The following is a 15078-nucleotide window of genomic DNA, read 5'->3' on the forward strand; positions in this document are numbered from 1 at the left end:
TGTTTACTTGTGTTATGTTTGACTAATGTTTAAATTTGTTTGATGATCTGAAACATTTAAGTGTGGAAAACATGCCAAAAATTAAGAAATCAGGAAGGGGGCAAACACTTTTTCACACCACTGTAAATATATAGTTATTGGTGGAAGATTGGAAGGATTTTGTACAATCCTGAGTGAGAATCAATCAAATTTTTGCCTACTGGCAGAGTGAAGAGTGCCTAATGACCCCCCCTAAGATCCACAGATTCTTTATATCACTTCAACATAACAGTTAGCCATTGGTGGCATAGATCTGCCAACATATGAATGCACATTCTGAGCTGCAAGCTGTTGAAGGCCCGTCTCAGTGTGTTACAATTGTAACAAAGCAGCCATCCATGCATGCTTTATGTAACTTTTTGCATGAATACCCAGATAGCCTGATATGTCTTGTGCTGTAGGCTAGAGAACTCTGTACAAACAGGACGGTCAGAGCGTCTGCAGCCCTGTAGCATAAACTGAAGACAGAGAAATTAGTGAAGAACAAGACCATCAATTGTACAAGTTTTGTAACAACTCAGAGTAGTAGCTGCTCACTACTAATGTCTTAAACCCTGTTTTGTCACCAGGTTATATCATGGAACGTCTGGTTTTCCTCTTAAAAGGAAACAAAGTAAAAAAGAAAACATGATAGCACATATAATGTGGTGTCGTCACTAACAACCAGCTATTTGTGAATAAGGTCACACAATTCCACCCTTACTATGTGGTTTGAGCGAGTGGCTAAAAGCTGAATACAGCTGCAGAATGAGGTGTGTACTCTCAGTGTGACTGGCAGTAGTAATAACATTTCACTGATTGATTGATTCAGTATTACAATGGGAAAAAAAAACTTTAAGTATTTTAACAATTAAGAATTTTGTGTAGTTCCCTATCTCCCGATGACATTACTTTCAAGGCTGACATTTTAAACCGTAAACTGGAAATGATTTTGCTTTGTTAAACAGCCCAGTAATATCTCATATCTCTTGCCACAAGTGGTTTCAGTTTTATTGCAGGAAACAGTCAATCTCCCAGCAGGTCAGCAGTCACGCTATGTTTTCATGACCAGTTTGCTGCTTTCGTGTTAATTATTAGACACCTTTAATTATAACCTGACTTATTTATGTCTGTTTCTCTGGACAAGTCATTCATTTCCTGCGCAACCATGGCAACCTCCACATCCTTGTCATCTGACTGCATAGATCCATACTCAGGTAGTCATGGTTACAGTCTCTTCTCATTCTCCTGTAATGCCTTCTCAGGGACTGAAGCACAATTGTTAGACTTTAGACTTTATTGTCCCCAAGGGGAAATTCCTTTTCACTGCACTGTACCCGTCAGACACCAGCATATATTTCAGCACGCTGTAACAACATGCAATTACAACAGTATATAAAAAACAGCACATGATAACAACATGCAATAACAGACAATAGAACACACTCAGGCTTGTGCAGCGAGGCCTATCGTTCAAGGCAGCTATGGCTGCACTGATCAGGCTTTTCCCAAAGCGAGCCCGTCTGCACCTCAATGCTCTGTTCCTGCACCCGGAGGACAGTAGGGTAAAGTGGTGATTGAGTGGGTGCGTGATGTCCTGTCCTGTTGAGGTTGGAATGCTTGCAGTTTAGCTCTGCAAGGTTGGGGTGTGAGGAGACCAATTATCCTGGCAGCGGTGTTGGTTATGCATGTGATTTGGCCCTATTAGAAGCAGATAACGTGATAAGGAAGCAGGTGGAAGAGTTCAGTAGTATGGGCTGAATGCAGCAAAGTCCTTTATGCTTTTGTGGCCCCCTTTTGGATGTCAGAGCTGAGTCTTTTGTCCAGCATTCCTCAGAGGTGTTTGAAACTGTCACCTATGGCTGCAGCAATCAGTTATTTTAGTAAGATACCACAGATATTCTGCCAATTATATTGATTCATGTTAAATGCAAATGTTAATGTTACCTTGTCTTGGGTCCGCTCAGTAGACTGGATGTGTAGATTGCATGCTTTCTGCTGAGATGCAGAAGCACTGACTTTATGCTATTATGGTGAGCTAGTTTGGTTTTGCAACAGATACATTGTACAAAGTTTTTAGTTTTGTTTCAGCTTGAAAGGATCACAAAATTTGGACACTTCCCTTCATTCTCTCTGGCCTGTTTCTTCTCTTTGCCCCTCACATTTTGCTGTCCACGCAATCAGATCACATCTTCTATTTTGAGATATCTTTTTCAAGTCATGTGTCCACAGCATAAGCACGTTGTGCCACAGTAATAATCATCCATGTGAAACACAGTGCTGTATGTCGTTATATTGATTAAACAAAGCATCGATACAAATAATTTGAATCAATGATTTTTAGTTATTGAATTACTCAAGTTGCTTGATGAATCATTTCAGCCCTACTGTCAACCATTGCAACTGTTTGGCTGTTGATGAGAATGGGGTGCTGAGGTGAGGGGGACCAGTTATTACCTTTGTCTTCCTCACATTGAGGTGAAACAGGCTAATGTTTTTTAACTTGGCACTGTTACTGAGCTGAAGTCAAATCTGGAACTGTTTTTATTTTTAAATAAAACATAAAATGGTTATTATAACCTCTGGAAAACCACTAAGGATGTATCATTATGAAGACATCATAATGTGCATGCTGTAATTCTCTCACACTTTTCTTCCTCTCTGAGCAGCTGTATCAAAGCGTAAGTAAGTCTAATTGATTGGTGCGCTCACACTGTCAGCTCTGCAGCTCAGGAGGTCTGTATTTGACTTGTACACAAACCTGTCTAAAGTCTGTGTTGCTAGGCAACTGTTCATGTTCATCGAGCAATCATCTTGTTGAGTTGATAAATTATAGATTAGTGAATTGTTGATGACTCCATTGCATTGAACAGCATCCATGTATATACCATCCTGATGTGCTTCTTAGTCTAAGAATTATATAATCTTGTTTAATCTGTAGTTAAATTGCGAGTATGTGTTGCCAAGCCGACAGCACTACACCCCCCCCATCTCCTATTAGTCTCCATATAACAGTAACAGTCCGCTCTGTTCCTTGGAGTCGACAGTGTGAGTGTCATTAGAGTCTGCCTCTGCTCAGGTGCTGATGCTGTAGCTTATTCTGTGCAAGAGCAGCTAGTTGTCCATAGTACCATAGCACTGTAAACGCTTTCATGTTTGTTAGAAAATGGGGATTTAAGTTGAAAGAATGGCATAACAAAAGAATTTTTTAATGTTTGAGATCCTTTTTGTTTAACCAGAAACAGCCTTGAAGTCTCTATCGCCAAACCCACCAGACTCCATTTAAATAAACAGTAATTTTATGATTGTAAAACATACTTCATTCAAAGTTGACAGAAACAAAGTTAAACTCACTTTCCACTGTTTATAACAATCAGTCAGCACTGGTTTGGTTGAAAGAAACCCTTAATTCATCCATGTAGATGTAAAAAAAAAAGATGCTGGCTCTGTACATGCTAAAATTACTGTTTATTTAAATGGAGTCTGGTGGGTTTGGCGATGGTGATATCAGGGCTCTTTCTGTTTTTTAGAAAAAAATTTATCCAAGTCTTTAATAGAAAGGTCTATCTCTGTAGGGATCCTTTCCAGAAGTTGTCAGACTCATAAAAATAACAATCTGAGCCCATCAGTGGCAAAAACAAGCACTATTAGTGGATGTGCATTCACGGTGCACAAATGCCCCAAGTGGTGACATTGCAGCCTGTTAAGTGCAACACACGCCGCCGCCGGCGCGGCGCTGTGGCCGTCAAGTGCCGCCCCCCAACACACACTGGCAGCGGCGCGCAGCGGCACCGTCGACGTGTATTTCCCACCCCAGCCCGCTAGGTGGCTGTACCTACACTAGTTGCCAACGGATGCCAACTGCTAGTAACGGAAGAAGAAGAGGAAAAACTTTGAGGCAACAACAATTTGGATTTCACGGGTGAGTTTCTTATCAAAGTCGTGTTATTAAAAATTTGAAACAACCGGAGTTGATACTACGGCGGCCGGGACGTACATAAAAGGCTTTTCTCGCAGCGCCGCCATGAGCGCCGGCCGCGCTGGAAATAGAGCAGTGGACAGAAGCAGAGCGGCGTGGCGCGGCGGCCGGCGCCAGTGTGGGTTGGTTCATAGAATATAATGGAGGCGGGCGTTTTGACACGCGGCGTATGGCGGCAGTGTGTGTTGCACTTAAGGCTGCTGCCAGCTCCAGTGATCTCATTCAGCACTGGACCAGCTAAAAAAGTCATAGTCTCCATTTGTCATTTAGACACCGAGCCACGGGAAAATAGGGTCCCAAATACAGAAGTTACCCTTTAACTTCACAAATATCACTGAGCGAGATTAACAAAACCGAACACTGACTTGATATTCAACCCAGTCTTAGACATGGCTTATGCTGCGTGTAGATGTTGCTTACATTAAATAGAGAGAGTGTTTTTTTTCCTTCTGATTAATCAGTGAAAACAAAATCTTCTCTAATGTACTCATGGTCTGGAGTTGTATTAATCGTGTACTCTGTTGAAGCTGCCAGGATTCAGACACCACAGAAGGTAAAAGATAATAATACGGGTGGATTCAGTGGCTTAATATAATCCATCCACTTGATATTGCAGCAGTTATTGATGATGCAGATGATACTGAACGATGATGATGTTTGTTCCTTCTCGGCACCAAACAACTTTATGTTAACTGTCACTTATATACAAACTAATCCAATTAGAAGTATGCAAATCTGACTGTGATGGTCCAAGTTGACGCTGCGTCTCAAAGTTGATAGACTTAGAGCTGCTTTAGAAGGTCCTATTTAAGTCAGCTCCTCGGCCTCGCTGAGCATTGACGTGTGAATAATGCCAGTCGTCTGTCCTTGTTTCCTTCACAGGGATATCTGAGTCAGAGCAGTTTCTGAAGGGGACGTCACAGATCAAGATCCTGTGTCCTGAGGACATTGAGGGCATGAGAGTGGTGTGCAAGGTAACAAAAACTGCTGTTGCTGTTATGATGTTGCCATGGTTTGTATTTTTAGTTTTCCATTGAATGACATGAATGTTATTTGCAGCTGGCACGAGAAGTCCTGGACATCGCAGCGGAGATGGTGAAACCTGGTGTCACAACAGAAGAAATCGACCATGCTGTACATCTGGTATGTTTATACGAACACACACACAAGTTACAAAGGCTAGAATTTTGTGTCCTCGTACTTAAAGTAGGCTTTACACAAACCCCAAATTATTCCATGTGCATTAGGATGTAGAATCACTGTGTACACATACGAACTACATTAACTTGTAAGGCTGCTACATGAGGGGTACGGGGTCACTCATCTTCTTACATACAACCGTTCTTGTCTTCCTCTCTTGTTGCTTCTCTACTATCTCTTTAACCAACATGCTTTGTGTTTTCAGGCCTGCATAGCAAGGAACTGCTACCCCTCCCCTCTCAACTACTACAACTTCCCCAAATCCTGCTGCACATCTGTCAATGAAGTCATCTGCCATGGCATCCCAGACAGAAGACCATTACAAGAAGGAGATATCCTTAATGGTAAACTCAGCTCACTGCACATTACATGATTTTCAGACCCTAGTATTTACAAATCTCTGCCATGGCAGAAGTGTAGCAAAAATCATACATTTCAGCAAGGGATGCATGATTTTTTTTTTACTTTCTTCTTTGTATGAATGTTAAAAATCCCCCTAACAAACCTAACATTGATCTTCCTCATTAAAACTTTCTCACTGCTGTCATGTTCTCAATTTTCCGACCAAGTCCTGGGAACAGTTTAGCTAAGTATGGATGTGGAGGAATGTTTTATTAAAGAGAGTGTGTGGGGGAGAAAAAGGATGCCTCCTCCATGACAAATGGTTGTACCAGCATCTTGAAATGGTGTCAGCAGGAGTTTGGCCAATTTTAGCTTCTTTATGAATATTTCTGCTAAGGCGATGTCTTCCATCCGCCACTCCCCTCAGAGCGTCTGATGGAGCACTTGCCAACAACTCATCTCTCGCTGCGTGGGTCCGACAAGACAAATTGTTTCATTAACCTTTAGCAGTGGGGATTTGCTTGTCAGGTTCTGTGCTCTATATTTCTCCTCAAGTGGGAAAAGTCCCAGTTTGCCCACTAGTAATTCCAATTTCATCAGCAATTTTCGAAAAGAGACATTTTGTTTGGCCTTGCAAATGGGTCTATATTTTAAAAAAATGTTCACCCAATACATAGTGGGGTTTTTTTCAGGTTATTCAAATCAGCACTGTCTTTGTGTTAATCATAATAGGATCTTGTTTGTCATGTAACACAGCGGCTCTGACGCATGAACTATCTCACTCTTGCACAGTGGACATCACCGTTTACCACAGCGGTTTCCATGGTGACCTCAATGAAACCTTCTACGTCGGCGAGGTGGATGAAGAAGCAAAGAAACTGGTTCAGACCACATATGAATGCCTTATGCAAGCCATCGACTCAGGTAGGAACTCCAGCCTGATTTTTTACTGAAGATGTATGCGTACAGAATACTACACTGCCAGAGAGATGGCAGCACCCTCACCTTCACCGCACTTTGTTAAGAATTATGTGCAGTCCTACATTATTATATAGCTGTTGGACTAGAAGGGTTATAATCAGATATTGGTATCGGCATATATGTCAAGTAACAAGAAATGCATAAGATGCATTTTAATTGATTTAGAAACAGTGTTGCCATTACATAATCTGTCCACCAGAGGGCACTGACATTTCAAAGCAAGTTGAGATTGATTTTGACCGTTACTTTTCTGCTCCTGACCTGTTTTCCAAGGTCAAGAATGAAATTTCAGTCTCAAATTTTAAGCTAATCCCTACCATACACTAGAAGACTGTTAAAAGACATTTAAAAAGCTAAAGTGTGACAGCCTCTCACATTGAAAGATAATGTGGGTTTTTAAAACTAGATTCCTTTTAAGGTTATTTCTCGCTCCTGGTGTGAAATATTACACCAACTTAGATATATAAAGAAATATGAGATATTAACAATTCCTTATGTGTAAGCAAAAAACATATCATTCTAGAAACACAAGATAAAGATGAACTGCATTTGCGTACAAACTATATTTTGGAATTTGTTGCCTCAACTCGCTGCCAGCCTCCGTTGGTTAACTGAGCTTTTTTTAATGAGAGGAGACTGGGAAAATGAGAGGTGAACTGTTTCAAACATTAAGATTTCTAACTAAAATAAGTGCTGGTTGGTGTATCAGTATCAGATACATGCTGAATTAAACTCGGACATTGGTTCACCCAACAACTCCACCAATTTTTCCCCCTTTTCCAAAGCACAAGAGAAGTGTACTTTCTTGAAGTGTCCTCCATGTTTACTTGTCGCCTGTTTGCTGCTTCCTGTTTGGTGCTAGAGAGAGCACGGTTATTGCTTGTTGACAGTGTTCACATCATTGAACTTCACTATTTGCATACGCCAAGACTAGAAAATTAAAATAATATTTAACATGTTTAATATGAGAGAAAAGACTGAGTTAAGATGTACTGACTGAGTTTTATGACCATCTTACACCAATTGATCGAGATCACAGGAACGCACCACAGCTCGAGGGAACTCTTATGAATGACATTGGCAAATATGTCTGCAACAGTGAAATAGTTGTTGTTAGAGACCACCATAACATGGGTGCAACTGTGGTCACAATTCTGTGATGGGTCCTTGTTTGGTGGTTTCCTCAAGTTTTTGTAAAATAAAATATTGGCAATACATCATCAGATTTCTATCTCTCTCAAATATCAATATTAGCCTCAGAGTTTCAGTCTCCATGAGACTAAAAAACTACAGTAAAATTTTCAAGGCCTGTAACCCCCGTGCTTACCTTTCTACAGTGAAGCCTGGCATACGCTACAGAGAATTAGGTAACATCATTCAGAAGCACGCTCAGGCCAACGGCTTCTCTGTGGTGCGGAGCTACTGTGGCCACGGTATCCATAGACTTTTCCACACTGCTCCCAATGTGCCACATTATGCCAGTGAGTAGTCGCACACACACACACCCGCCATCATATATAAGTTACTGTTGAATTTCTGCCATGCTCTCCTACAATAAGATGATTACTATATCCATTCATTTCCCAGAAAACAAAGCAGTTGGAGTTATGAAGCCTGGCCACGTGTTCACCATTGAACCCATGATATGTGAAGGTGAGTGGAACTGCCTTTTATATGAATAATGCGAGCAACAACAATGATAATTATAAAGATAATAATCGTTGAAATTGGTAGAAATATAACATAATGGCCTTAATTAAACAATTTGCAAAGTTGTAGCAATTTTATAAAACAAATATCACAGTAAAGAGAGTAAAACAGACAAAAATATTGCTAAAAACCACAAATCTCAAAAATGTTAACTTTTCATTGGCAAGGAAAAATGTTTTCAGCTTTGTCACAGTGCATTTTTCTGATAATTAATTGGGTTTTAAATGGATTATTTGGCTTTAGGAGCAGATTGTGTGTTCTCAACCCGCACAGGAACACTTTTGTCTTCAGTTTATCCAACCAAATTTGAGATACATTGATTTCCTAGGACAGCAACAAAACTAGAACTGTCTTAAAGCAAAGTTTGTAATATTGCTTCTTCAAGTGTGATGCTGAAAGTCAAAAATGTTGACATTTTTACGCACTTTGTGAAACTAAATGTAGAAGTGACAAAATAGAGGAAAAAAATGCTATGACTTGTTTGTATTTCTTTAAGCCAATCACAGTCGTCTTGGAGCTGTTGTCATTTGGGGAGTTGTTTTGGTGGAATAGTTGCATGTGGGGAGGTGAGCAAGGTCATTAAAATGGCAAATTCTCTGCAAAAGAAAATACCACAGAAACAGTAATAGATAGAGGTCAACTTGCTGGCTTTATGTAGCTCTAGCTTGTGTAAAATGGAACAGATCGGTAAACTGGTGAAGTCAGGGTCACTAGCGCATGCCAGTGCCAGGTTAAAAAGATGTGGCAAATCAACTCCAGATGGCTGTGTGAGAAATCAGGGCATTAGAGTCCTGCCAGATGGAGCCTGGGCTTTTCTGAGGTGCATTTACAAGTTGTTTTATTAGTTGTAGATCTTTGCAACAGTTCACTGAGACGGCAAAGGAGGTATGCCTTGTAGCATGATCCAAATCTTCATCAAAACATTTTCAACGTAAGTGTTGAGCTCAGAGTGTTATTGTTTCCTGTAACAAAGGGGATTTTCAAAACAGCAACACACAGATAGCCAAAAGGAGTTAGAATGTTAGTTTAAATAGCCGACCAATGGCAGGTTTATAGCCACAACCGGTGAGTCAGACTATTTTACACTTTAACCTAGACTCGGGTACAAGGATTTGAGACTGTTAACTGGCTCACAAGGGGTTAAATAAGGTGTAATACAGCAGACCCAGTCATGCTTTAAAACAGGTCATTAAAATCCACTCTCTATCTCACTGGTTCAGATCGCCAGACTTAAAGTGTTTGATAACACAACTCTGTTTAATTAATGCTGTGTAAGCTGAAGCCGTGTGTATTTGTGTGTCACGTCTCAGGTGGCTGGCAAGACGAGACATGGCCTGATGGCTGGACGGCGGTGACCAGAGATGGGAAGCGCTCAGCTCAGTTCGAACACACCCTGCTGGTGACGGAGACCGGCTGCGAGATCCTCACCCGCCGCCTGGAGGACAACGGTCGCGCTCATTTCCTAAACCAAATGTAGTCCGGACTTGAACGCACTAAGGACTGGACTTTCCAGACACAGACACCCAGCACCTCTGGGCCTCTCACACACACACACACACACACACACACACACACACACACACACACACACACACGTCAAATGAGGCACCACTGCTAGAGCTCAGTGTAACTGTGGCTCTCGTTGTTCTTCGAATTAAATATCGGTTCCTCAAAGTAAATGGAAGTACTTGAATGTGTCTTATATCCAACGTGGATTGCTTTATTAGTGAAAACTGTGTCCTCTGAAGGAAATATGAACGTATTTATGAGATTTGGTTTTGCTTAGTAGTCAAGCTTGACATCGGGCCTTTTTTGACCTCTGGATCATGTGAACCAGAGATTTTACTGGCTGGCTAGTTGTTGTCTGTGGTGTGTGGAGCTCAGGGCAAATCCAACTAGTACGCCATGCTCCGCTTCTTTTTTTCCTCAGCTTCTGCTAACTTAATCAGACTTCATGTGAATATCCCAGAGATGGACTGAAAAGACTCAGCAATACTAGAGACAGTGGAGGGTATCCTGGAAACGGGGTCAACAAGTCTCACAACCTCAACAACCAGCGACTCACAACAGCAAATAGAAAACACCAGAGCCAAAAACGTATTTCATACAAGTTTAAATTGAAGGCAACAAAAATCATCCACTTGACAGTTTTTATGCAGACAAAGCAAAGATTAACGGCAGACACATTTAAAGAAGTAGTTTGAAATTTTTGGAAACATACTGTCACTTTCTTGGCCAAAGTTAGGCAAGAAGATCAAAACCACTCTCATTTCTGTCCCTTAGATATGAAGCTACAACCAGGAGACAGTTAGCTTAGCATGAAGACTGGAAGCAAGAAAAACAGCCAGCCTGGCTCCATTCAGAATTGGAAAAAAAATATATAACCACCAGCACCTTGATTAATCTTGATTATTTTTGGTGTGTGTTGCCGAGAGTTGGAGATGTCGGTCGTAAAGATGTCTGTCTTCTCTCCAATATAATGGAACTAGATGGCACTTGGGTTGTGGTGCTCAAAGTGCCAAAAAATACATTTGAGAAACTCAACAGCAATGTCTCTTTCCAGAAATCATGACCCAGTTACTCAAGATAATCCAAAGACCTTGTGAGCAGTTTCATGTAGGAACTATTTTCTTTCTACACCCACCAATCCTATCACAGCCTAGAAGGAAGTATGCATCTACTGCTACCTCACCTTGCACCACTGAGCTAATGGTACAGCTCAGACAAAAGGACGCCATAAATGTTTACATCTTGCACTGTCATGAGCACGAGCCCCTCGTCAATGAGTAGATGCACGCTTCCTTCTGTGCAGTGGTACGGTTGCTGGATGAAGTTTCGTTCCTGCACGAAACTGCTCACAACAAGGTCTGTGGATTATCTTGAGTAGTGTTTATTCCAGTCTTTATTCTAATCTGGGCTGAGCTAAACTAACCTCTCTTGACTGCATCATCATATTTACTTATGTGTTGAATTTTGCTCATCATCTTACGCAAAATTAGCATTTTTCCAAAATACTGAACTGATTTCTGTACTGGCTTTGAAAGAAAAATAGTCAGTAAACATTTAGTCTATTGCTTCATGTCAGCCTATAATTATAGTACCAGAGGTGTGTACTACGAAGCAAGTTTGACACAGCTAGACTTTTGTTGTGTTAGCTGGCTCGTCAAAGCCTCCGATTATACCCATACCTTGCTGTCGGCTCCTTGAAGCGATATTGTCTGACTCCCAGATCTAATAAACACTGCGGCACCCGGCTTAACGCAACCCGCATCACCATGTTTCTTTTTGTCAAATTTGTCTGACCTAGCAACAGTAACTAAGGGGGGTGGCACTTAGGACTGGATTATGTTATGCTATGTGCGATTTTATAGAAGACTATAGGCTATTTTAGAGTGTTGCAAATAATCAGGGGGGGACACTACAAACAACAACAACAACAATAACAACAACCCTGCAAATAAAACAAAATGGTGGCACTAATGTGACATTGTGGCTTAACAAGTTTGTATATATAATGTATTCCTTCAGCTGAGAATCTGTTATCACTCATAGATTAACGATTGACTATGCCCAAAAGAGTTGATGGTGACGGGATTTCAATCTGAAACTTAACCTGCTCCAGACCAGGTTAGGTCAGCATCGGCACAAGTTACCATGGCGATCTAGCCAGTGTAAAAGAGAGCCACCTTCAAAGCAATCACATTGCCAAAATATTTAGGTTTTTGCCCTTCTTCCAAAAATGACAATATTCCTACTAAGTTGTTTACATGGCTAATGAAAATGTGTATTCCACTGATGATTCTGTTTACATGCAGCTGTGCGTGCTTTGATTAATGTGCCCTAACATGCTGTTTTACAAATCAAAATACAGAACAGTGGAGCTCCTCGAGTTGCTCGTGATTTTGCTTTTTCCTTTGCTTACTGGTGGCGGACTTGTCCGATCATGCAAACATAGCCTCTTTCCTTCCTGAAAAGAGCAGTGTTGGGATATTTGCACATATCCAAAAACCTGTCTTTGTCATGTCATCTCTATACTATCTCTACACTAGCCCTGCAACCTGTTGTAAAACCCCAATTGAGACGTATATCTAAACGGAATGTGCTGTTTACATGTCGTGCGTGAAGTTCAGAATATTGTCATATTTGGAATAATAGTGGATTATTGGTGTGCATGTGAAACCAACCAAACTCGCTAACCCACTAATTTGGCCTCAGAGTACACACCTCTGGTCCGCTATCACGGTCTTATTTACCTGCTGATGTGTCCAGCACAAGCCCTCTACTTCAGTTATTATATCTTGACTGTGGCTATTATTAGTGCACACACAGTTTTCCAGTAGATTACGTCAGCCATGGTTGCTAGGAGAATTGTGACGCAACCACAGAGCATCTCCATTGATATCCAGAATGAGAATAACGACATTGATCACAAAGTCGTTGAAGTGCTGAGCTTGTTAATCCTGCTTTAAGGAATATTCTTTTGAGTGTCTCATGTTTCCAATAGCCCTGGTGTAGCAAATTGAGCCTTAATGTGTGAACCTAGGAGTTAAAACTTGCCGGATATCTCGAGGCATGTTAATTGATGTTTCCCCTTATCTTGACAGTCACCGTTTACCTTGACGTGGGGAGTTTCCTGGTGTGAGCAGCATCCATTCTTTCTACATTTTCAGAGGACTAATGTGATCACAGTTTCTCTGCCATCTTTGTATTTCTTCTAATGGAGTAATAAATGACTCTTCTGTAGCTCTGTGTGGGCGAGTTTGTCCTTGAATAGATTGGTGATCGAAGTCCCCAAAGTGCTTTAATTTACCAGGCTTTTATTACTGGAAATGTGTAGCTGTGGGCCTTAATGCCTTTTTAAACTCAGTGGAGTACAATGGTAGTCTAAACTGCATTTAAGATTTGATTTTGACACTGTTTCCTTTAAGCTGTACTAGTGTGACTATATCAGCAGATCTTGAACTTCATGAAGTTAAGGTGAAGGCTCTCTGCTTCTATAAACATACATGACATACATACGTGGCCCATAAACGTGACATCATTCAAAACTTTGTCAATACAGTATTTAGTCTGCAGCAACTAATCCAAGACCATCCATGCCCATAGATTGTGTAAAATAATGGATGCAGCCACCATGACGCCACCAATTTGTTTGTGGACTCCCGCTTTGAAGCAGCAGGTTTGTCATTTGGCTGTCACCCCCTGGATTTTTGGAGTCAGGAGGGACCAAAATTGGACAAGAGGGTGGAGCTGACTCAATCTGTGACAACACCTTGCAGTCAGCCTGTCACTTAAAGCTTAATTTTAAGCCCTAACAAAATGTTAACGGGTGAGTTTTCTATAAAATTGAGACTGATCTTGGGTGTCTGCTTTAAAACTGTGCTGACTGTATGGATCTTCTGTGCTGCTGGGTCAAAGATGTGTGTGAAGCATCCATGTTTTAGAATTGATGCGCTTTTGCAGCAACATTTATATTTGAAGCTTTGTCTGTTGTCATGGCTACATGAGTCTGGACAGACATGGATAATTACTCTAACATGACTGATCCATAGACACATACATCCGCAAGGCAGTAATTCTAGTTTCTTTTTCTTTGCAGCAGATGTCTGATATGGGTGATGCACTTGGGCTTGGCAGACTGGCTCAACAATGCCACCTAACAGCTTTTTAAGTAAAAGCCCCCATCTTTAAATTTCATGTAGATGAATGAAATTTGGAAGGAATTTGTAACATGATCAGCCTTAAGAAAAAACATCTTCGAGGTATACCCAACAGGAAGTCAACCTCATGTGATAAAGATCATCTGATATACACAAAATTTATGTAGTGTGGTCTACATGATATACAGCAACAAAACCTACAGGTAGTGAATGTTTTCTAGCGCCATATGGTGGATCCAGGAAATGGTTCACAATTTATAATATGTCATAAACAATGTCTAAATCATGTAAACTGTGTCCATTAGTCATGGGAATGCACGGCTGCCTGGCGGTAGAACTGGTGTCCTGCCAGCACCACCAATGTGCAGGAAAATGCAAGGGTCAGTCCATCTCTGCTTTAATTTACTTTTTTCTGCTATGAATGAAATGTGTGCATTGGAAAAGGCCTTTTGAGAATCCAGTGTAGTTTGAGTTTAATCAACCCAATCAAGCGTAAAGGCCCACAGTCCTTTGATCCAACCATTTCAATATTATATGTCCTCATTGTCCTTGTACAAGAATCCTTCAGAAGTTTGCCTCACAGGCGGCAGACCAGTCTTCATCACCATGGAAATACAGAGGAGGAAAACTTTTTTGCTTCTGGGTCTCCACTGTAAAGCATGAACTAAACTGTTGGGAAACATGGCCGTCTACATGTTTTACCTAACTGAGTCTGGCGTAGCTGAGCACAAGCCGTCGTAGTAATTCTCTGAAGTCTGCTCCAGTTTGAGTCAACATTTTCAAAATGAAAGCGCCTCACCCAAGCTTGGAGAGACACTTACATTTGTGAGAAGTTATGAAACAGTCCGGCTAGAAGCAGACTTGTTCTCAAATCCTACGGGAGAATAATCAAAGGTTGTTTTGCAACTGTGTCAGCAGGCGAGTTTTACTTCATCTGCGGTGTCTTAAACACAACTTCATCAGGCCTTGATGTCCATGCTGCTATCAAAAAGAACCACTCAAAAATCCTCATCGATTAACGCCCCTCCAACTCTGATGCCATTTGGTTGTTTGTGGTTGTCGTAGCGTATTATTCATTCAGTCTGGATCAAAGAATATTTCAGAGTAATCTTGTTTTGGTTCCTCTGTTTTTCCTTCACACAATGTTCTCTCTGTGTATGTGCGTTCCTTCAGGGGCGAAACACTGAT

The 15078-nt window shown here is 41.1% G+C and overlaps 1 protein-coding gene across 1 annotated transcript in view; it reads left to right on the forward strand.

Annotated features, from left to right (window-relative positions):
• The window catches only part of metap1 (methionyl aminopeptidase 1), a 17654-nt gene extending 4681 nt beyond the window's left edge, over positions 1 to 12973 (forward strand). The window contains exons 5-11 of the mRNA XM_050062432.1: positions 4880 to 4971; positions 5057 to 5140; positions 5403 to 5541; positions 6332 to 6463; positions 7858 to 8001; positions 8108 to 8173; positions 9541 to 12973. Coding sequence (XP_049918389.1) covers positions 4880 to 4971; positions 5057 to 5140; positions 5403 to 5541; positions 6332 to 6463; positions 7858 to 8001; positions 8108 to 8173; positions 9541 to 9707 — 824 coding nt within the window. The 3' untranslated portion in view covers positions 9708 to 12973. The remainder of the gene's footprint in view (positions 1 to 4879; positions 4972 to 5056; positions 5141 to 5402; positions 5542 to 6331; positions 6464 to 7857; positions 8002 to 8107; positions 8174 to 9540) is intronic.
• The last annotated feature ends 2105 nt before the right edge of the window (positions 12974 to 15078 follow it).

This window comes from Epinephelus moara, chromosome 14 (genome assembly GCF_006386435.1).
Source record: "Epinephelus moara isolate mb chromosome 14, YSFRI_EMoa_1.0, whole genome shotgun sequence".
Taxonomy (NCBI): domain Eukaryota; kingdom Metazoa; phylum Chordata; class Actinopteri; order Perciformes; family Serranidae; genus Epinephelus; species Epinephelus moara.